Source organism: Temnothorax curvispinosus, unplaced genomic scaffold, assembly GCF_003070985.1.
Source record: "Temnothorax curvispinosus isolate PA1 unplaced genomic scaffold, ASM307098v1 QBEX01013129.1, whole genome shotgun sequence".
Classification (NCBI taxonomy): domain Eukaryota; kingdom Metazoa; phylum Arthropoda; class Insecta; order Hymenoptera; family Formicidae; genus Temnothorax; species Temnothorax curvispinosus.
In genome coordinates this window covers 606,823-629,047 of record NW_020222909.1, presented here as the reverse complement: position 1 = coordinate 629,047, position 22,225 = coordinate 606,823, and the positions used below count along the sequence as shown (strand labels likewise).

The 22,225-nt window shown below is 37.1% G+C and overlaps 1 protein-coding gene across 8 annotated transcripts in view; it reads left to right on the top strand.

Annotated features, from left to right (window-relative positions):
* Window positions 1-22,225, top strand: part of LOC112463238 (cysteine-rich motor neuron 1 protein) — a 256,209-nt gene that overhangs the window by 29,080 nt on the left and 204,904 nt on the right. For all 8 annotated transcript variants that reach the window (XM_025029505.1, XM_025029504.1, XM_025029498.1 and 5 more), the window contains 2 exons: window positions 5,038-5,262; window positions 12,728-12,775. In XM_025029505.1, coding sequence (XP_024885273.1) covers window positions 5,038-5,262; window positions 12,728-12,775 — 273 coding nt within the window. The remainder of the gene's footprint in view (window positions 1-5,037; window positions 5,263-12,727; window positions 12,776-22,225) is intronic.

The following is a 22,225-nucleotide window of genomic DNA, read 5'->3' as shown; positions in this document are numbered from 1 at the left end:
AATGTAATTCGTTTTTCTGGCAGTAACGACTGTGTATCGCTTTATAGAGTTACACAGAACTGCTTGCGGATCGCACAATCGATTGCACGACGCGAAACTTATTTTATACATTAAAAAAATACACGGACACATAATTCTCGAAAATTTCCTTTACTATACGGTATAATTCTTTTACTGTATTACGATTGCGATATATACATATATCCAATATATCGACCTTTTCTACACGTTCAGCAACATTTTTAATACTACATTAGCACTTAACCCAGTACAGGCTCAGCGCGGCGGATTGATTCACTTTACAAAAGCTGCACTTCCATTCGCTATCGAGTTGTTTGCTTTTGTAAACCAATTCGATACGCTGAAAGTACGCTTATGTATAAGTATTATCTGTCTATTCTATCGAGCAAATAATTCTGCAAATATTGATCACTCGACGCAACACGCGGAGCAATGATGCCTATCATTTGCGTTTGAGAGAAAATGAAACCGCGCGCGTGTACTCGCGAGTATTCACGGGCACTCGCGGGTACTCGAGAGCGCAAGCACGCACAGTCAAAGGTATACGAGAGATATGCCGTTTTCATCGACGTCACAACGAGGTCGTGTCGTATTCATTAAACGTACCATAATTTTCTTGAGTATCCATACATTACGCATACTACAGAAACAACTGCCATCCGCACGAACTTGTCTCTCTTTTTTTTTAATCACGTTCACTCGCGAGCTTGGGAAAAACAGTTTTCGTTTTTTAAACTGAAATACACGGGCGCAGCATTATTGAGAGATTTATTTTCTTTATTTATACAGAGAAGCGTATTATTAAAAACGCAACATTCTCCAACGGTGACCGAATAAGCTTGGAATAAATAATTTATGTTCACGTTGCTTTTTCATCTCCAATTAAAATATAAATTTTCTCCTAAAAAAGAATAGTAACACTATTGAGGAGTTATTATCTTTTTAATAATAATCGAGTTTAAACGATTCGCGGAATGTTATTCTCTAAAATGTTTTCATTATTAAAGAGTTTATTGGATTATTCCCGAAGTCACAGAACTGTTTCGTAGTATTCAGGGATCCTCGCAATCTAATTTAACAAGATAGATATAGAGAAGTAGCCTCAAACACTGAGGATGTCACGAGATCAAGAAATCTCGAGATCCATGTTACGTTTGTGCTTTTTTTGCGAAGGTGTTCGTATGACCTACTGACTTTATGTTTCATATTGCAACGAGAAAATATCGAAACCGAATGTGCACATTTTAGGAGTATTCCCATTTGGCCTATGAATCTTTTATTTTTATTTGAAGGTTTCGGCGACATAAAACGTACATGGAACTATACTTTCAAAAAGAAGAAAAATAATAAAAAAATATTATACATATATCGGTGAATGTATTGCAACTGGGTTTACAATCTGATTTAATATGATTGTTAAAAAAAGTTGTCGCAACCTTATCATGTATATACGTGTAAGAAATTAATCAAAGAAGCTCTATTAATGGATCCGCGGTTGTTTTCGCGATTGGATCTAATTGTAAACGTAGCCAAACGCAAATATCTGTTTTACTTGCAAGTATAGATTTGACAAATCAACGTCGATATTTTCTATCTCTATATAAAATTTACAGTAACGTAAAACTTTATTGTTTATGTAAGTGATTAGGTCATACGTGTAAATAAATATGTGTGCTCGTGCAGAAAAATAAATCGTCATCGCGTGAAAGGGTCCACTCTGATGCGTTGTCTTTCCACACGTTACGTATGCAGATGGGGTTTGCAAAAAATCTAGCGGTATACTTTTTCCACTCTTAGTTTCGCATTTCTCCAACGGCGCATGATTCTTTACTACCGACTCCCTTAATACACTCGCGCTGGTTGATTAAGTTGCTCATCGTTTCTCTTTGCCGAGAGTTACTTATAACTTGAGCTGGGTGGAACGCCGTTATTTTTCACAACTTCGTTTACTTTGGTTACCGGAAATCTGCATTTCTTTGCGTGCTACATAAAACGTCGTCGTGCTTCGCATGGTTCATGATATGACCGTATAAACTCACGTACTATAGTAACGAGTGTGTAAAACATTTTATTATCGTAGGCATGTTGTTGTAGCGATATTTTAGCAATGGGATTATGACTTAATATTGGTTAAAGTGGTTAAAGCAATTATATGTTACCATTACTGAAAAGGTAATGGGTAGGAATGGTAGAATAAATTTGAATGAAGTATGCATTTATTTATGATAATATCTTTATCTCTCCCTAAAATTACATTTAATTAAATCGCATCCACATTAGATTCAATAAATATATATTAATTTAATTAAAATCACAGCATATTTACTCATCAATGTGCTAATTATTTTATAGCTTAAGCTATTGGGATTGTTATAAAATAAGTCTGAATATCTACTTTGGTAATATTTTGCTAGCGCTCTTTGTGATGATAGGTAATAATAATTATTTTCATATACATCAATCATCATATTCTTATCTTATTTATACAAAATAAATTATACAAAATATTATTCAGGTTAATAATCTCTTTAATACAAAAAACTTTCAAAAGTTATCAAATTATTTTTAATCGTTCTTCTTTTACACTTATGACTTTATTTATTCAATTTATTTATTTAGAATAAGAATAGTACAAAGTTAACATTAGTATTTATTAATTTTTTTTTAGATTTATATACGCGTGTACCAACGCGCGCAAGTGTTACGCTATTTTATGTAATATTTTTTTATAAGTGCGTAATTTCACCGTTTTAAGGAAAGCTTGGCGAGAGAGGCGTAGGTAAGCAAGTGTCGACACATTAGGAAAGTGGCTACTGACGATTTAACGGATTACCCACGCTGGTACAAGAGACCAAATGCACCTCCAAGTAAGCCGATTGCACGGTCCACAACTGTAAGTGCAGTCTGACTTCTCGAGTTTCGTGTCGCTAGTGTTGCTACTCCGGAAAGATCAACGGCGTAATGTACGTAAAAGCGGAAATGTGCATCCTGAACAGTCACGGTCAATTGGTCATCGTGTGCATGGTCCATTAACTCGAAATAAATTTGCATCGAAAGTGGCAGCTTCGACGTTTTTCGTCAATAAATTGCACTCTTAACGGGGAGACGTCATCGATATCGAAAGCTAACACAATAAGGGTATAGAATTAATAAAATTAATAAGCGAAAAACGAAGCAATAATCTCAAATTACACGACATACGTCGAGACAATTAAATTTGTAAGCTTTAAAGTGCATGCAGCTTTAAATTCGGAGATGGTTAAAGTAAATTTGCTAATGGCACGTATTGGCGATACCAAGAAATTATCTTGAAGAAATGTAATTCCGCGGTTGCTTTTGCGACCTGATTCTTGGAACGCTCAGTATCTTCGATTTTCTTAATCGAAAACCGCCGCAATTCGGTTGCATTTGGATATCGTAGCGCATATCTGACCGGTTCATGGGCAATTAGACGGAAGCGCATTCCCAGCCATTAGCTCGAAATGAATTCGCATTTAGGAGGCCCGGAGGGCTGATGGGCAAACCGATCGGCAAATTCGATTTTCTCCGCGTAGCCCATCCGTGGATTATTAAACTTATCGATTGAAACGCGGTGCGATCGAGAAGGCAGGAAAGGGGCGAAGAGGGTCAGCGTGGCCACAGCCCAGGATATCACGGCAGGCTGTAACCGCCCTTCGTGTCAAACAACCGGCTACTTCGGCCTCGATTTATTGTCCAGTTAGTTGATCGTTCCGATTCTGTTTCTGCCCCATTTTCCATCTTTTCCTCGTGCCTCATATCCCTCCGGGGTTATTTTGTGCGAATGGCGCTAGAGCTAATTGCTGTTTTTTCTCTTTCAAATACCGGCGACGACTTTAAAACGCTCTCTCTCCCGTGCTTCTCAGTCAGCGACTAGTACGGTGAATGCAATTGAATTGGAATTTGTCGTCCGGGTACACACCACGTCTCATTAGGCGACCGCATTATACCCTCGGGTATCGACGGTATCGTAGTACTCAGCCCTCACCCGGCGACGACGGACGAGCGGTGTATGCAGTAAGCGGTGCCCAGCGATGTTGACGGTTTTGTAATTGCGCCGTTATCGATGCTCGATTTGCTCCGCTGGCGAATTCGCCACGGATGCGTGATTCTGGAATTTTTCCGCGTTGCTATTACACTCGAGTCTCTTGTACAGCGCAACGTCACGTCGCGTCGCACCCGTCGCACCGCCTCTCTCACGGAAATTTTCTCCTCACGATGATTCCTCTGTGCAATAATCCGGATTATTACAAGTACAAACGTCATTATCGATCGTGATGGATTTTTAAGTGTACAAGGTATGCGTGTTACATTATAGGAAAACATTTTTTTAATGAAAGACATACGGATTCTCATAGCAGCCAATATTATGCAAATATTTTGAATATTATTCATTGGCATCTCATGATTGCGATCGAGATCGATTTTTCAATTTCACCATTCGATGCATAATAATAATCTACCGACAATGGAACCGTTATCACGATGCGAATTAACTTGATTATCTGATATTTTGCGATAAATGTGCATATACGTTTAAACAGACCGATACCGTATGCACCAAACATAAACACTTGTAAATTACGCATACCAAAAACCACACTCGCTCCTGTGGGGCCAATCATATACGAGAGAAGAAACAGATGGCTTGCGGTCGATGAATAATAAAATTGCGCAATCTCTGTTGCATGGCTGAATAATAGAACCAGCTTAGCCGACACAAAACGATCGCGTATATTCCATCCATCGATTTCTATGATCTCGAATTCAATCACTGTGTTACTGTCAATTGATCGCGATCGACTTGATATAAATGAAAGAAGAATTCTGGGTATATACATGCGTGGAGACGACATCACTGATTTAACTCACTGTCTTATTTTTTATTTGTTTGAAAAGGAAAATAAAGGCATTTCTATATTCTTTTACAATAGTATATGTTTAAAAATTGCGAATTTCTATATATACTCATGATGTATCCGGTATTGCGTTTTTCAGAAATCCCTGGCAGATGGAGAAGGCATTGTCCGCACGGGCCGATGATGTCGGGTGCTGGCTGCAACCTGGTTGGCGAGGGAATCGCGGCCGAGAACGGAAACGTGGCGGCCGCCGGCAAATGCGTTTGCGGTCCGTCGGTACCCTGGTGCCCGGGTGAGCCGCGGCCCTACATGTACATGACGCGGCACGAGTGCCGGCTCAATTTGGAGGCGAAAATTGCTTACGGTAGGACGCATTCATTCCATATGCAAGCGTACTGTGATATACGGCGGTACCACGCGATGCGATCCGCGTGCTCTGCTGCGGCGGCACGATAATGCGCGTCAAAGTGCACTAATGGTGAAATTAATTTCACGCTCGATTCGTCAAATGGTGCGAGTTACAGCCGTCTATCGTTAGGGGAATCGGACGTAATAATCGGGCGTAACGCGGGACTATCAATTTTAATTATCCCTACGTGTTCGTCAGAACCAGTAGGAAAACTTGTCTAATCGATGAAAGTTTATACGCACTCGCCTAATGCATGTAACACAATTTGTTCAGATTTGTTGCGTCTTTTTAGAGACGGCCTAGTTGATGATTGATGAATGATGATAGACGGAATAGTTGTATGAATTGGGGAAAAACAAATATTTAATATAGACACTACAGTCTATGTTTATAATTGTTACAGGGATACATGTAAGAGAGAAATTATAGATCTTTTTTTTTACAGAAAAATCATTAAAATGATAATTGCATTTTATTTTTGAAGATATAATATTGTCGCATCCGTTTAATTATTTCAAGAGAAACGAAAATGATCTGTAGTTACGTTTGGCTATTTACTATGTTTTTAAGATATCTATCTCTGACCGCATGAATTTCTCGATGAATGGACAGTATTCATACGCGTATCGATGAGTTTACGAAACGATCGCGAAAATATCTTTTTAGTATATCGTTTGTGAGTTATTGCGAACGTCAATGTTTATTTACTATTACGTTTTTGCTGTCTTAGAGAGCCACACCACAAAGTTTCTGTTTGCTCTGCCGCGTTGTTTATCTAGCGCGCGCGTGCTACATTTTACGATAAGAATCGCTGACGTGATAGGGAATGGGATCAATCTCGCGTAAAAAGAAACGACGTTGTCGTCGTCGTTTCCGAATGGCTCAGGGATGGAGATCGTTCGTATTGCACGAATGTCATACTGCCGCGTACTTGCAATAATCAATAAAATTTTTGGATCATAAATAAGCGTCGTCATGAAAACCATAAACATTTATTTGGCCCATTAACAAAAGTCGTTTGCTCAACGCTGATAGTCCATCTGTTTAAAACTCAATCGCTATCCCTTTTCAAAACATCGTATGCAATTTATTGGACGTGTCGCAATTTTACTGACGCGATTCGTTAATTATGCAAACAATTACGGTCGGCTGTTTATTCTATCGTCGTTAATCCTTTTAGTACGGAGCCTTTATTCGTTACTAGAGAGTCTTTTTTTAACGAGTTATTTCTGCATGACATTTTATAAATATTTTTTGAGAACATTTTTTAAGAACATTTTAAAAATAAGGTTTGAATTTTTGAATGGCCTCTTCTTCGAATAAACTTGTTTGCGTTTGCATGTTATAAATAAACTAAAAAATTAATCATGATTGGGAACCGGTTGGGAACGAAGAAGTTAAGAATTGACAGTCATCATTCGAGCTATGTATATAGTCTTATTGCCTGATATTAATCGTCGTGTTTTTATCATTGGTCGTTACTTCATCAGAAGGACGTGCCTTTTCAACTGTCTCCTCTCGTCAGTGTTCAAATGTGGATAAAAAAGCGAAATAGTAGTAAGGTGAATGAGATACGTGTCGGGTGCGCGAACGACGAGGAGCGTTAATGAAAAGAAAACACAAATAGTGTTGGTGGTTGGAGGTGAGGACAACGACTAAGAAAAACGGGAAAACCAAACTGAAGCGGATACAGATGGTATACCGGTAATCAGAAAAAGACACAATTACGGGCTAAATTCGTGACGCAATGTTGCCAATGTTCGTTCGTTCGTTCGTTCGTTATCGGTTTCGTCGTCTCTGATTAAAACACGCAAAAACGATCATCACGTAAAAGAGAATATTGTGTTATCTTGCTTTTTAAAGATTTCTTGATTATCCAATATGATTTCCGATATACTGTAGCCATCTCTAATTGAACTTTGTTTATCACAATGACCTCTTTCACTCAATTGCATTAATATCAAGAGTTTAGAAAAATATCCGCAATCTCTTAAAGCAATAATTCCATCATCGAAAAGAATCAATATTTCCAATTTATCTTAATAATAGAAAATCAAATAATTTTCTCTACACTATTCTTTCGTTGAAAGCGTACTTCTATTTCAGAGATTCATATCTCACATATATGTTATGTGTATATATTGTATTATATTAATATATAGCACGTACACACAACATGTTGCAAGCTGACTGTCATGCGCATTCGATTCCTCCTGCTCTCACAATCAGCTTCAATAATTGTTCATGTCGAAAGAAATAACTGCGTGTGGGAGACTTCATAACAGTTATGATTAGAGCTCTCATCCGGAGTTGCTCAGAATCAATAGTTAACTCGTTCTTCTTTCGAGTGCAACTTCCAGAAGTCCATCTCGACACAGTGCGGTGTTCAACGTGTAACGAGGTTGTTGGTGAACGAGTAACAAAAGTAGTTACCCCGGACGGTGCAGAAAGTTAAATTCGATTCGTTGAGAAAAGTTTAATCGCGTACGTTCTATAAAGGTAGAAGGCAGACGGATTGTTCTTTTGCTAGCGAGCTAAGTATACGAGTAAAATCCCTAAGTCCAAAAGAGAAACAAAGGAACCAGCTAACTGAGTGCGTTTCGGTGAACCGAGGTACTTCCGGGGTATTCGAATAGCACTTCATATATCAGAATTATGTTTCACTTTTAGATATGAACAGACAGTTCAAACTGAAGTTAATAATCGTTAATTACACAATTATCATAAGTATGATATTATGAATGTTTCCTATTCTTTCAGTCAAAATATTTAATGTCTTTAAGACTGTATCAAAAATATTATCTATTTATGATAATTATTGAATACAAAAAGGACATTAAAATGAAGATTGAAGCGAAGAATTTATAGATTGTATTTAGTTACCATTCAGGATTATCACACTTGTAACTAATTTTTATAATACTTCTAACTATATGAAAATTTTATTTTGTCTCTTGTCACGCACCTTTTTATTGTGTTCGACGACGAATATTTTCAGAATAGACATTATTCGAAGCAGCATATTGATTTGAATAGAGACATTTTCGTGGTATCATCCCCCGTAGTGATATAAACTGGTATTTGGAACACGCCGCGAATTTCATTGAACCTCATTGAAAGTAATTGTCCCCCGGTTAATTGAGTGCAATGCCCGATATTGTTCACCAACCGCGATAAAAAAATCATTGATTTCGTCACGGGTGTATTACACCTCGAACCTCGAAATGCAATGTATAGGAAATTGTGCGAAATACGGGATGCAATAATAGGTACATGGTGTGCAAGCGCTGCATTGTATCTCTATTACGTTTATATCAGTATTTACGAGAAACGTTTATAGCGGAGATTTTTTCATGTGAATATATTCCACGAATAATTCCATTGTATTATTTAGAATAATTCAATTATCTATTTTCTCTCTCTCTCCCCCTTTTCTCTCTCTCTCTCTCTCGTTGGTTTTCAGTCAACAATTTTACGATTTCTCAGGTTCCATTAAGCACTTAAGCATTTTTCAAGAATAAGGGCAATCATATGTAAAAATGCATTGAAAACTATAGACTATTGTTTCATAGATACTAAAGACTCTTCCTGACTCTTTTTAAAAATGTTAATATGTGCGCCGAGAGAGAGAGAGAGAGAGAGAGAGAGAGAGAGAGAGAGAAAGAGAGAGAAACTAATTTCCGTTTAATTCCCTTTTACACTTTTATTCTATGAAACTAAATTCTGTTATCTTAAAACGCGTCGCAATAATAACATATTTTTAGAAATAATTAATAAATTGATTTATATTATATGAATCAAATGTTTAGCAAGTACGTTTCTTTTTATTTGCTGCGAATAAACAATAGATTAATAACGAAGTTGCCTTCGACATATATATTGCTTAAATTGCTGTTGCCGCGGCCGACCTGTCGTTAGCAGAAATTAATTCGTTTAATAACGCGTGAGACGCGAATTTATACTCGACTAGAAGTTTGGCGCCGAAATCGACTTCGCAACACCTTCAATTTCAGTTTATGTGAGGCCATTATGCTCGATTCATTTTATGTCATAGCCTAACAACTAATCGTCGCATGCTCATGGCAAACTTATTCGACACGCTAATTCATGGAATATGAAGCGAATTGCGAATCATATTGCGGGAACTAATAAAACTTTGGCTAGATTTGGATGCTTAGCGAACCTAAATTAAACGCCACACATGTCAAGAATTCGTTTGAATGGGTTTTCAGTCTGCAATTGATAAATGTCTGCGCGTTTAATTCAAAACATCTGGTAAATAGGTTAAATCTTTAATTGCTATAACAGAAAAGATTTCTTGTTCCTTGAAACAGAAAAAGTTTCAATTGATTTTTTCCATATCTTAAATGTTAATAATGGCAAACTGTTACGACTGCATTATTTTTTTCTTTCAATTTATTAGAATGAATAATCGTGAGAAGCTTTCGAACTTTATAACTCTGTTTTCAGAATTATAAACAAACTTTGTATTTCGCTTATAAAACTGATGATATTATTGGAAGTAGTACCGAGCAGGAAATTAAGACATTTTTCTTTTAATGATAAGAAGAGTTTATTCTTTATTCTTTTTCCCCTTTCTCTTCTTCTGTTCTCACTCATTTTTGTCTCTATCGGAGTAAGATGATTGATTATTTTAAAAGTTTTTTGAAAGAAAACACGAGTTATTTTTTCTACACGGCAGAAATATGAAGGTGCGCTTTACTACTTTTTTACTGCATCGTTTCCGGATTCAAAATATATTTTGGCCCATTTGCCCCATGTCACACACAGAAAACGTAACGTCGAACGAAAGCGTTTATGAAACATTCCGGGACGTCCCTCGATCCTTTATACCCTTGGCAATTTCTTCTTCGTTCATAGATACTTCTCTCACGTCCCGGATCCAATCGCTTTTTACTCTCATAGTATAGCGAAACAACGTAAAGTCATATTGTGTCAGAAGTGCTGGCTCGGCAAGGTCTTAAGAAAACCTTTGGATCTTCACTTTACTGCATGCAGAATTTCGAAGGAAGCGCGAACGTTCTTTGAGGGAGCCTGGGCACGGTCAATTTTGCTCGTAAATTCCTTTTTGCGCATGCAAAATGATTTTTGCAACATTTGGATTGAGATAGCACGATACAGAAAATCGATATACTTTAGAATGTAAATGTTATAAGAATCTCGTAAGAAAATTAATTAAGTATACAAATTGAGATAAGATGTACACGATGGAATTGTTTTTAGCCAATAAAAGAGACTGAAATTTCATATTTGCGGTCTCTATAGATAAATCAAATTACAACGAAATAACTTTCTCAGAAAGTTATTCCTCTTCTTATCACAAATTCATGAATCTCTAATCAAATATGTCAGTGCATTAAAAGTAGTCTGGAATTAGAATACCTATTATTAGATAGCCTTTATATCTCCCGACGACGGGATATCTATCTTTATTCAGTCGAGTTTTGGGTCAGAGCACCGCGTTCTATCGTGAGAAAACAATCCTCCAATGTTGATCTAGCCTTCTAGCCTGGTTTAAACGTTAGACTACGCTCACTACGCAATTGTGCCGATATAAACACGTGGTCAGACGTGATCGAGTGACATACCGCCAATCGCTTTTGTAAGCAGTCAAGACCAATCTAAGAATGTCAGATGTCTGACGATCTAATTGCGAGGGACGAAGATGCGGGAGCGTAGGATTACGGATACCAATATAGTCGTGTCACTGCCTTACGGTCTCGCACACTTCAGCGGCCAATAACTTAATAATTGGGTCATTACACGAACGCTATATTGATCGTTAGATTCAACTTAATCTCCGGAGATCTTCGTGTGCACAGTTACTGAGGATAAATTATAAAGCTATCCTCGGAGCAGAAACGAAACCATTAATTTCGTCGGAAGCTATCTATTTATAAATTAATGACTCGCGCAAGGATGTACAAGATTAGCACGTGACATAAATATAATATAGCAACATCGGCGCGCGTGGGTGATGTAAAGTTATAGGAAACTAGACAATATATATAAGCGCGGATGCTTCTTTGCTATTCATATCTTATAATCTGCTAAATTAAACCGAAATAAAAAATAAACGTGTGGGCCAAATCTAAAACTAATTTCTAACGGTTATCTTTTTAGTATAAAGAGATTCGTGATAATCCAAATTTATTTTAATAATAAAGCAATCTCTGAATATATCAGTCTATATTTATAGGAACACCTTATGTGGAAATTTACGGATGTTTGTGGAAGTATTTGAGAAAATATTTTCAAGCAGGTTGAGCTGTTGCTTTATAATATTAATTTACACTTTATATCAATAATTGATATGAAAAAGACATTGGATTGCACTTGTCTAAAAACTTGTTAGCGTCGATTTAATGTTTACTACCAACGTAGGACGTGCAGAGCTGATTGGATGGAAGGTGAAGGGCAGTTACGCGGCTGGGCAAATATTAATAGTAAATATCGCAGCGGTCGTCCGAGGAAGATTACTCCGTGGATTTACCTGCACTTTCGAATAATCCGATATTTGCCCGGGACTCGCGTCGATGTTGCGTAAAATTTACTCGCTATATTAAACGTCCGGCGGCAATCCATTCGGATATTTGTATAACAAACGTTCGTGGCCGCGCGAAATATTGAATTGCTCACCCCTAAGTAAATTCATAATCTATAACGCGTTGGTACCCACAATGGCTGTGATATTTAATAAGACCAGGACATTTATAGAGCTGACTGAGTTATTTATCGCGCGTAAATATGCTCGAGAAAAGAAATGACCGAGGTATTTTTTGCAAAGTAGTCTCAGGTTCTTGAATATTCATGTGAATCTTTAAATCATCTAATTATTTTTTATCGAGTTAGTAGCAAGAAATACAACAGTGTTCGAAATAGCGCAAGCGCACTTTGAAATTGATATGTAACTTACGCAATTTTCAGTAATAAATTTGTCTTTGTATAATCTTATTCTACTTTTATATTCTTTCCTCGCACATTAACTTCTTTCTTTTTTCTTTAGTCTTTCGTTCCGTTACTTTTTACATTGCCCATTATAATTATCAATTGGTTCTGACTAATGCAATCTTCTTTGTGAATTCATTCTTTAATCAATGCCAATTACTTCGCTGGATGACACGCGATTTGGTATTTTAATGGAGCTAAATTGCATTTACGGCGCTGGTCATTACGGAGACGTAATTATCGAAGACTGAATTACTTTACTTGTTAGCAGTTCTCGATCGAATCGAGTCGCTTGGGCACCCCCGATCGCGAAATAATGGACGCGCCCGAGAATGCTATCTAAGTTTAATCTAATGAAGTGTTTCGCAAGTACTCGTTAATTAATTCATGCCCAATATCCGTCTACCGAGAAGTACCACCGCAGCTGATAAACTTCTAACTTCTGTTTCAGATGACCTCTATAATTCTGGCGACATGCCGAGCAGCACCGCTATCGAGGGTAAGTTACTTTCAACCAATTCCAGAAGTTTTCGCGAACGGGCGGCTTTAATTGAGTATGTTTAGTATTCATCCGCTATCGTGTTTAAGGGATTAAAGGGAAATTATACGAGCTTGCGTTCCAGCAGTAAACTACGCGCTGCTCTTCCTTTGACACCGTATCGTAGCTTTAGTAGTATTCAACTCTCGGGTTTAATATGTGTGTCGTTAACAAGTGTTAGATCGAAATTTTCAACGGTAGACAAATATGCTGTGTCATTCTGTTGATCGGCAAGAAGAATCTTTGAAAGATTCTTCGAACAAAGACTACATGCGCTATTAATTTTAATACGATATATTCTTAATCAAGCGAAATAATATACCGCTGCATTATTTAATTTTTACCCGATATAAATGCAGTGCAAGCATTACATTCATTAACGTAGATCTACTATACGTTGATCGGATTTTCTCAACATCGTTTTTCATGCCAATAATTCGCCACTATATTCAACCACGTTACGGAAAATGCAATTACTATAAAATTATTTTACAAAATTGATCAGAAGAACGTAATCTTATTTGATTGACAATTATTTGGTATTTACCGACATCCATTTTGTACATTATGCAAACTACCAAAAAAATTGCTTCCTTAGCCATGCAGGCATCGCTGTCAATTATTTTCACTTTCATGATTCTCGCATTTATTTCCGTAGAATAAAAAAATTTAATAACGCAACACATTATGATTAAAATTATATTATTAAATAATATTTTAATTGCGTCAGTTGGCAAGTTTTGTTGCCTTAAAGATACATACAACTCAAATTTGTTTTCTCGAAACAGAAAACAATGTTAGGATAGTACCGTTTAGATGATATTGCAAACAAACAGAAATTCTTCTCTGCCACTTTCCGTGATAGCAGTACCACTCACACTGTTACTCATTATATCTCTCATTGGCGTTACACATTTACCACGTTCTTTAGGACAGTGCTAAGTGCACGAGGAAGCGGTTAATCGCTACTACGTCAATGTAACAGTGAGATAGTCTCATTTAACCGGCGAATTGAATTATTTCACAAAGATCGAGGAAAGGATTCGCGAGGGTCAAGCAGTCAGCACTCGAGACGCACGAGATGGGGAAGGTTAATTTAATTTTGTAGGCGAAAGCGCTCTCTCTCCGGCCTCTGGTCTCTGCCCTTCTCTTTTTTTTCCTCTCCATCTATTGCGAAATAAGAAGAAGAAAGCAGCGAAGATAAGAACTCCCTTTCTGAATGACCACAGTTAGCCCGTTTCGCGCGGTTTGTAACAAACAACGCGAAAAGAGGGTGAACTTCGGCGATGCGCCGAATGGCCGAACAAAGGAGGACCCCACGTATATCGCGGCACATTTGCGGCGAAGCTTTTCACAGAGAATTTCCGACGCGGCCGGGCGCGTTAAAAAATTACACTTTTGCGTGTGTACCGTGAAATTGAAGTGGCAAAGTTGTTTTTGTTTTTTTTACTTGAAGCTCGTATCGCACCGATACCGGCCGGTTTCGCATTACACTTGCGTCACTTTCGAGCTGCTACTTGCCGTTGAAATTACATACAGGGAGCTCTATCGATCGCACATCCAAATTTCGAGAGATAAACGAACGGCACTATGCGACAGTGACGATCGAGAAAACAAAGTGGCTAGATTTTCATTATCTGTGAGATTTTAAATTGTTTTCTTAAAAACTTGAGAAGAACTCGATTCTAAATTTTTCTACTTTTTCCAATATTTTAAGATTAATTTTTTCAATTTCTTAAAAATGGACAAATACTACTGCACTGATTACTCTAATTCTTACGTATTTAATAGATATTATATCTGCATTAAGAAAACCGAGTATACATCATTACAAATTGCAAGGGTTGATACTGTTTCAAAGATGAGAAAACGATTACATTATTCCATGTATAATAGTTGGAAGGAAAATTTAATTAAGCTATCTAAGCAAATTATCAGAACATAAAAAATTTTATATGGAATTAATTTGCAATTATTTGCTTTTAAAAGTAATTTTTTTGGTCCAGCTAATAAAAAGTTACGAAGGGCTGGACAGCTTAAGATTAAGTTATCCACCCCTTTGTAAATTTTTAATAATGTGATCAAAAAAATTATTTTTGCAAGCAAAAAATAACAAATAATTAGCAAATTAATTCCATATAAAATTTTTTGTGTTCTGATAATTTGGTTTAGATAACATAATATACCTTCCCTCCTACTACTTATACTAATCGTCGAGGTTGCCGTCGCGCGGTCGGCCGTTTCCAACGAGTTTTCATAGAAAGTTTTTATGAGTTGGTTGCGAAAGGCAGTGGCAGTAACAAAGAGTAATCGCGCGTGGCAAAGTTCGTCGATGCAATTGTATGTTGGTGCGACATTTTCAGCTAAAGTCAATGAAAGCATAGCAGATTACGTACTTGATTAAATTTTAGCGAAACGATTCGTGAATGGGATTTCTCGGCGCAACTTTTCTCTCGATTGGCGTCAGTATTAATATTAAGATGAATAAAATAGCAAAATAATGGAAAGTATAAATAAATGGACAAATTTTATCGAACACATGATTAGTATTATTAAATTAGGTATTTATTAGAATTAGCGTCTAGATTATATAAAAATAATAAAATATCAGATAATCTGAGCAGTTGAAAAACATGCAAATAAAACGCATGGACAGGTGAAATCAGATGAAAATCAGTCTTGCAATGCTCTAATATACTAAAAGTACAATGTAATAAACGGGAAGATATAAACGGACTCTTCTCCTGAATGTCTAAGCCGCTTCGTGCACTTCATCTTGTTGAAAGTGTCTTCTTTGAATGGAGTGTAGATCTGCTTTGTAATACCGGGATATCACTTTCCTTTTCCTTACTTCTGGACAATGTATTTCCCACAATAGGAAAACTATCGAGTTCTGTGCTTTTTTCCACGCCGTCGCGGAAGACATTCTCAGATATCCAGTCATTAAGTCTTCCGATATCAGCTTTCTGTTACACCAAACATTTAATTATTCCGTAATCTGTATGTAGCTACAGAATTTTTAAAGAAATTTTTAGAAAATCTTTAAATGCACTAATTTTAATTTTTGTATTTATTTGTGAATATGAAACCGTGACGACTGATGTAAAATGCATTTTTTTATGTGTGCAGATATTGAACATTGATTTTATCGAAATTTCAAATAATTTTCATTTTTGTCAAAGATAAAGGCAAAGAATTGTGTAAATAGCTTTATAATTAAAAACTCTCAATGTTTGAGTAATTTTATAATGCAGAAGATAAATTTATATCTTCGTTTAAACGGAAATTGTATATTAGAAGTCTACCGCGTGTGCTTTTGATGAAGGATGGTAGAAGCGAATGGATTAGCGCACAACGGAGCGAAAACGTGACGAAAGCCGCTGCTTTCGAACAATCAGTCTCGCAAGCGCGTGTGTATATCCTTCGTTTTCTCAAATTACAAAAGTCTACGAGATGTGCCTTTCACGAACTTTCTCGAGGATCTCGGATATCTTTAAGCGGTAACCTACCTCGGTAGTTTCCTTTTGATTCCATCCTACCAACTTCTATCTGAAGCGTTATTTTGAAGCGCCTCTTTCTCCCGCGATTTTCCTTTTTTCCCCGGACGCTGCTCTACGTGTTATTAAATAAACTTGCCTGCTGTCTCTTTTCCGAGAAAGGATTCTCCGGTAAATATGGCGCTATGACGCGCCAGCAACGTGCAAACATTGGCAAACTTTAATATCGTCCGAGCGCGGGCATAATATAACATATTTTATTAAAGTGCACTGGAAACACTATTCCGTAATGCAGGTCGTCTCATAATCCATACCTCGAATATGCTTTTTTGAAGTCATTCCAAACCAAAAAGTTGTGACGAAACTATTCAGGTTGCTATCAGTTGCTATGGCTATTAGAAATTTAGCAATGGGTTTTATATCGATAAACGATGGCATCTTTATTAACTCTTACAATTAGTTCTCTAACATATAAATTCCATGTTTTTTTTAGTGACAATCTGAAACGAGTCCTATAAATTATGTTTAACATTTAAAAAGAAAATTTCAATTTTATTGTTATCGATGTGGTTAAAGAGCGAGTAATTAATCCCGAATTAAAACCGGATTTAGTCAATATTTGCTTTTGGTGGCAATGGAATCTAACACAGATCGAATGTAATAAAAGTTGCAGTATAGGGGTATAATGTTCGTGGTGCTCTCGCAAACCATCCCCGGGATTTATGTTTTCCCCGTAGCGGCAACGACGAGAGCCGAGAGCGGATAATCCGTAAGAAGGACGAGGAGAAGGAAGAGGCGCGGGCAGAAAATGGCATTCGTGCGTACCGATCCTGAGCATATTTGCCTCGATAAAACGGATAGGTTATCTCGAATTCGCGGTGACGGTGCTGTTTATTCGAGTCAGCCGTGGTTATGGAGGAAGAAGCGGATAAAACACGGGTAAAACGCGGCAGAGGAGAGAGAGGAAGAAAGAAAGAAAGAGAGAGAAAGAGAGAGACTCGATATCCACCTAGATGTAGGGAAATAGAAATTGAACGAAGTAACAAGGCGTCGCCGGGGGGGCTACGCCATCGTCGCGGCGCGGCGTCGTCGTTCTCTGGAACAGAAAACGCTGCGTTCGCTTTTGGGTTTCTTTATGAAAAGCGAGCGAGCGATGTTGCCAGATGGTGGTTTATCAAAATGATATCCTCCCCTCCCCTCCCCTATCGCGATTCCTAACGGTAAGATTAAGCCGGCTCGTTCGACGCACGTCAGATAGAATCTGTCAAGAGGAAGAATTCTATCGAAATATAATGTTCCGCGCTTCAACGTCGAAATACCGTCATGTTGACGTGAGGTGAGCGCAATAGACGCGTCGGCAATAAATATGAATCGATGCGAGAATAAAGATTGCCTTTGCCTCAGATTTATTGCTTTCGCTAAAATTTCATTTCGCGACATAAGGTGATAAAAATTGATGATAAAACCAATTTAACCTTAACATGCTATTGTTCTCGCGATACATAAGCAAATATTGTTTCTCAATTTGGCAGATATGTTTACGAATATGGGAATATGGAGTCGAAGGGAATATGGAGGCGAGTACTTCTTATATAACGACTTAACGTAATATATCAATTGATTAAGTTTCTCGACGGATTGCATTTCATATCTGTCGGTTTACACTGGGTGGAAGGCTCTCGAATAAAGCCGTGCAATTTAGTTGAATTAATTTTTTTCTATTACGGGCTTGTTACGGGCCTAAGTGGATCGTGAAACTCCAGCCGGCGCAGCGTTCTAAAGAGTAATCCGAGGGTGTGGTCGGGTCGAGATTAAACGTGGATTAATTTATTGTCTCCTTCTCCTAATAGAACTATTTCCTTACAAGAATTGATTTCATTAGAAGCTTGCTGGTTTAAGTGGATTGATAAAATTTACGGCGATTCAAGGGACACGCAGAGTGTCGCGCAGACCATGTATTAATTTATTGCCTATATAAAAACTGAGACCATGTATTAATTTACTGCCTATATAAAAACTGCTTTTTCGCGAAAGAATTAATTTTACCTTTAAACTTGAAATTTCTTCCGAGCTTCAAGGATCTTACAAAGATGAGATTGAATCGATACAGTCGCTCGAAATTCTGTTCCATTTTCACGAAAAACCTTGCGATATAATGTTTGGTCGCAATTTCAATGATTCAAGATACAATCGTTTACTTAGATAGGATTTCGAGATATGTGGATATATTACTCATAATTTATGTTAGAATTTTTATTCGAAAAATATAAAAAATTAAATTAAAAATATTTAAAAGAATGTTTATCTTAAAGTTATCATATTTTCAAGCGCAGTCGAACTGTAATTGATAAGTAGAGTTTCTTTCGTTATAAACTTGTGTCGTTATAAACCAAATTGAAACTTATATTTAACTTATTCGCGAGTTAAAATTTTGCTAAGTACTTGTTGAAAATAATCCAAGAAGCACGCTTAATGGCGTTGACCGCGTCGTTACGAGCGTCTCGAGGGAAATTCGCGTTTCCTGAAGGAATTTCGATTGTTCGAGGAGACAGTCGGCATCGTGAGGCGCGCTAACGCAATGGAAGGTATCTAACAAATACATTACTTATTTATGTATTTTTGTGAAGAACTTGTTATTCCGCCGTTCTCGAGATCGTCGGTTGTAGCCGAACAATATTTCACGGAAGAAATAAGGAAAAGGACTTCGTATTTTGGATTCCACAACGCGTTTTCGTGATGTTTTAATCCCCGATAAGAAATAACGGTCACTAACATTCGTGAAACTCGCGAAAGTATCGAAGAATGCATCCAACGTGAGAGAGGCGACAAGCCGTGCGCGAATCGTAGTCTAATCGCAGTATAATCACGCCGCTTAAAGCAGTGATTAAATTCCGAAGAGAGATTAAGATTTTAACGTAGTTTCAACACCTGTATCGTTCGCCAAGTTATTTAGTACGTATGTATCTGCTTGTTTCAATGTCGAAACATGTTGGCAGAACGGCATAGATTATTCACAGTATAATATCTACACCTGCCATTTGATTTTCGTTCGATCGATCGCGAAACAGTTAAATTAGTGATCAAGTTTGTACTATTAACACATTAATAATGACGACGTCGCGGTAGGAAACTTCCATAGACTATCGATAATGTACGTATTTAGTCCCTTATCTTATGCTGCGAAACGTGCGTATCTATAACATCCGTCGTGATATTATTAACCCTTGAACGTTTGCATTATTTTATCTATAGATATTATGTAAATTATAACCGAATATTTGTGGCAAAAGCATTACTAAAAACGGTATTAATTTAAGCTTCATACAGAAATTTCTATTTGTCTACAAACTTGAAAAATTTGCCGACTTGAGTTCTGAAATATATTTACCGACAAATCCGCGTCATTTTCCTTTTACGAACAGACTGAGGTTCTCTTAACATTATTCTACATTCACTCTTCTATCTCTATCAGCTCTCGCTCTCGTTGTTCTTGCTCCTAACGTGATTTGCGAGTAATAGCCAGAAGCGACGAGACTATCTCGTCCGTAACTTTAGAGCAAAATTATACGTGTGTGTGTCCGTTCCTTGCTTCTAGCAGGTTTGGATGGCTAGCTGGCTGGTTGTCTGGTTAACCCAAGTTCTCGTTGCTTCAATCAAGCATGGGTGGCAAGCATTGCGCCAACTGTTGTAATAATTCCCAGTTATGGCCATCTTGCCATCGCCGCTGACGTGGTTATCACGCGGCATAACACTTCGTGAAAATAGTCGCAAAAATGTGGCAAATTGTCGCTTTTGTCGAGATTTGATTGTTGCCTGTCTCCAGCTGCAATTTCACGCCAGCCGTAACATAAACCGCTGTTATGTCGACAAATATTCGTTATTTTTTCATTGTTATTGCTAGGAAAAAAGCACATTGCTTTTACGCATCGCTTGATTCCGTAAAAAGTTTTCCGTTAAAAATATTTCATATATCTTTCAGTTTAATCGAAAAACGTCGAGATCGAAGTACAATATTATATGTCTTGTCTATCTTTAGCATCCTTAAATAGCTGCCTGATTTTGGTATTAAGCGATATCTAGTGCAAAATTAGAATTTCTTTTAAAATGTTTGAAATTCGTACTATCGAACGATGGTTTCGAATGTTCTACTTTCTTACGGTTCTGGCTGTATTGACGCTCAATTCTAAAGGTCGTTTCTGATGTAAATACATTAAAGAAAGTTTGATTCGTGCATCGTTTAACGTTGCCGATAATTTAATTAATTGATTCATTTAGTAACAGCCGGTGCTTTGCCGATAAACGCATCGAATTAGCATGCATATTTGTCCCACGCTTTTAATAGAATTACGGTCTCGTTAAATGCAACAATGCTTGGTCAATGTAGCGTTATGAATATCTAATTCTCGCGGTTATTTCATTAAAAAAATTTATTACTCCAAAATGGAATCCTGCCTTTGACAGAATTACAATATATATACATTAAATGCACTTTGCGTTTAATTAAAATAGAATTATAAGCTGCATTTTGACCTTGCATTTTGCATAAAAAATGAATATGTGATATTAAAATAAAAATGAAGTTTTTGAAGAAAACTAAAACGAGTATTTTGAGGAACGTGGAATCCGTGGAAGACGAAATTTCATGGAGAAATTTGCCGAGTAATCCTGGCAGTAACGCGTAAAAAAACTCCGAGGTTTCTAGATCTGCAGCACGTTTCTTTAATTACGACACTTTTGCGAAACGATCTCCAATACCCAATCGTTTTATGTCATTAACGACCGTTGGAGAATCGGGTTGCAAAGGAGAATCTAAGTTAGATGGGTGTGCGGAATTCGATCTTAGGAGCATTTCCCTGCATTTGATCAGCCGTAAATTCACCGCAGGGTGTGGAGAAAGCTCGAGCGGTTACTTTTAAAATTAGTTATTAGTACAATGAATTGAGAATGAGATATCGCATTAGTAATGGAATTCGAATCGAATTAAGTACTCAAATTTTTGTACTATCTTAAATAATAATTGGCCACTAAATGAATTACGGTGTGTGTGTGTGTGTGTGTGTGTGTGTGTGTGTGTGTGTGTGTGTATATATATATAAAGATGTATGTAAAATTAAATAGGTATACATATAAAATATTATATGTATAATACATATATATAATTTGTTAAGAGATTTTTGATATAAATACCCTTTTTGAAAGTAAATACTTTTGTCTTTAAAGATTATTAAATTCAGTTCTAATTATATTTAGATTGGAGATTCGCGTTAATAATAAAATAATAATATTAAAAAAAGTTTATTTTATACGCACATAACAGATGTTTTTCCATGGTATTTGAGTCCAGATACATATTTGAACATAAAAATTTGTTATACAATTCATTTTCTTTCTTCAATATATTTGGTCAAAAGGACAAACATAATGAGTTAAATCTCACATTAGAACTGGCGGCATTAACGACCGAAACGGAATGAATCTGTGAAGCGAACGAAATCAGAACTCGAGAATAGGATAGAATTTGATCACAAGTCACGAAACGCGACCCTTCTAGCGAGATCTGTAGTTCGTCCTTGAGTCGGTGAGGGATAAAAGAGCAATCAATCTGACCTCCAATGTGTGCCTCTTCTTCTACTTTCCTTTCCGTTTCTTTTTCTCATGCGCACTCGTGGATCCAAGGCAGTTTCCGCGATTTCTTGAAAATCTCGGTAAAAGTCTCGAAAAGACGAGTCGCGCTCCTCAAGTTGCCCGACACGTCGCGCGAACAAATTTCTATTGTATATCGACAATGGCTCCGGCGGGCCGTACGTCGCAGACATAAATAACGAAGAAGCCAGCCGGGGAATTCGCAGACACTGCGCGCCCTTCTTCCATATTCAGAAATTCAATTTTGATAACGTTTGCCAGAAGGTAAGAC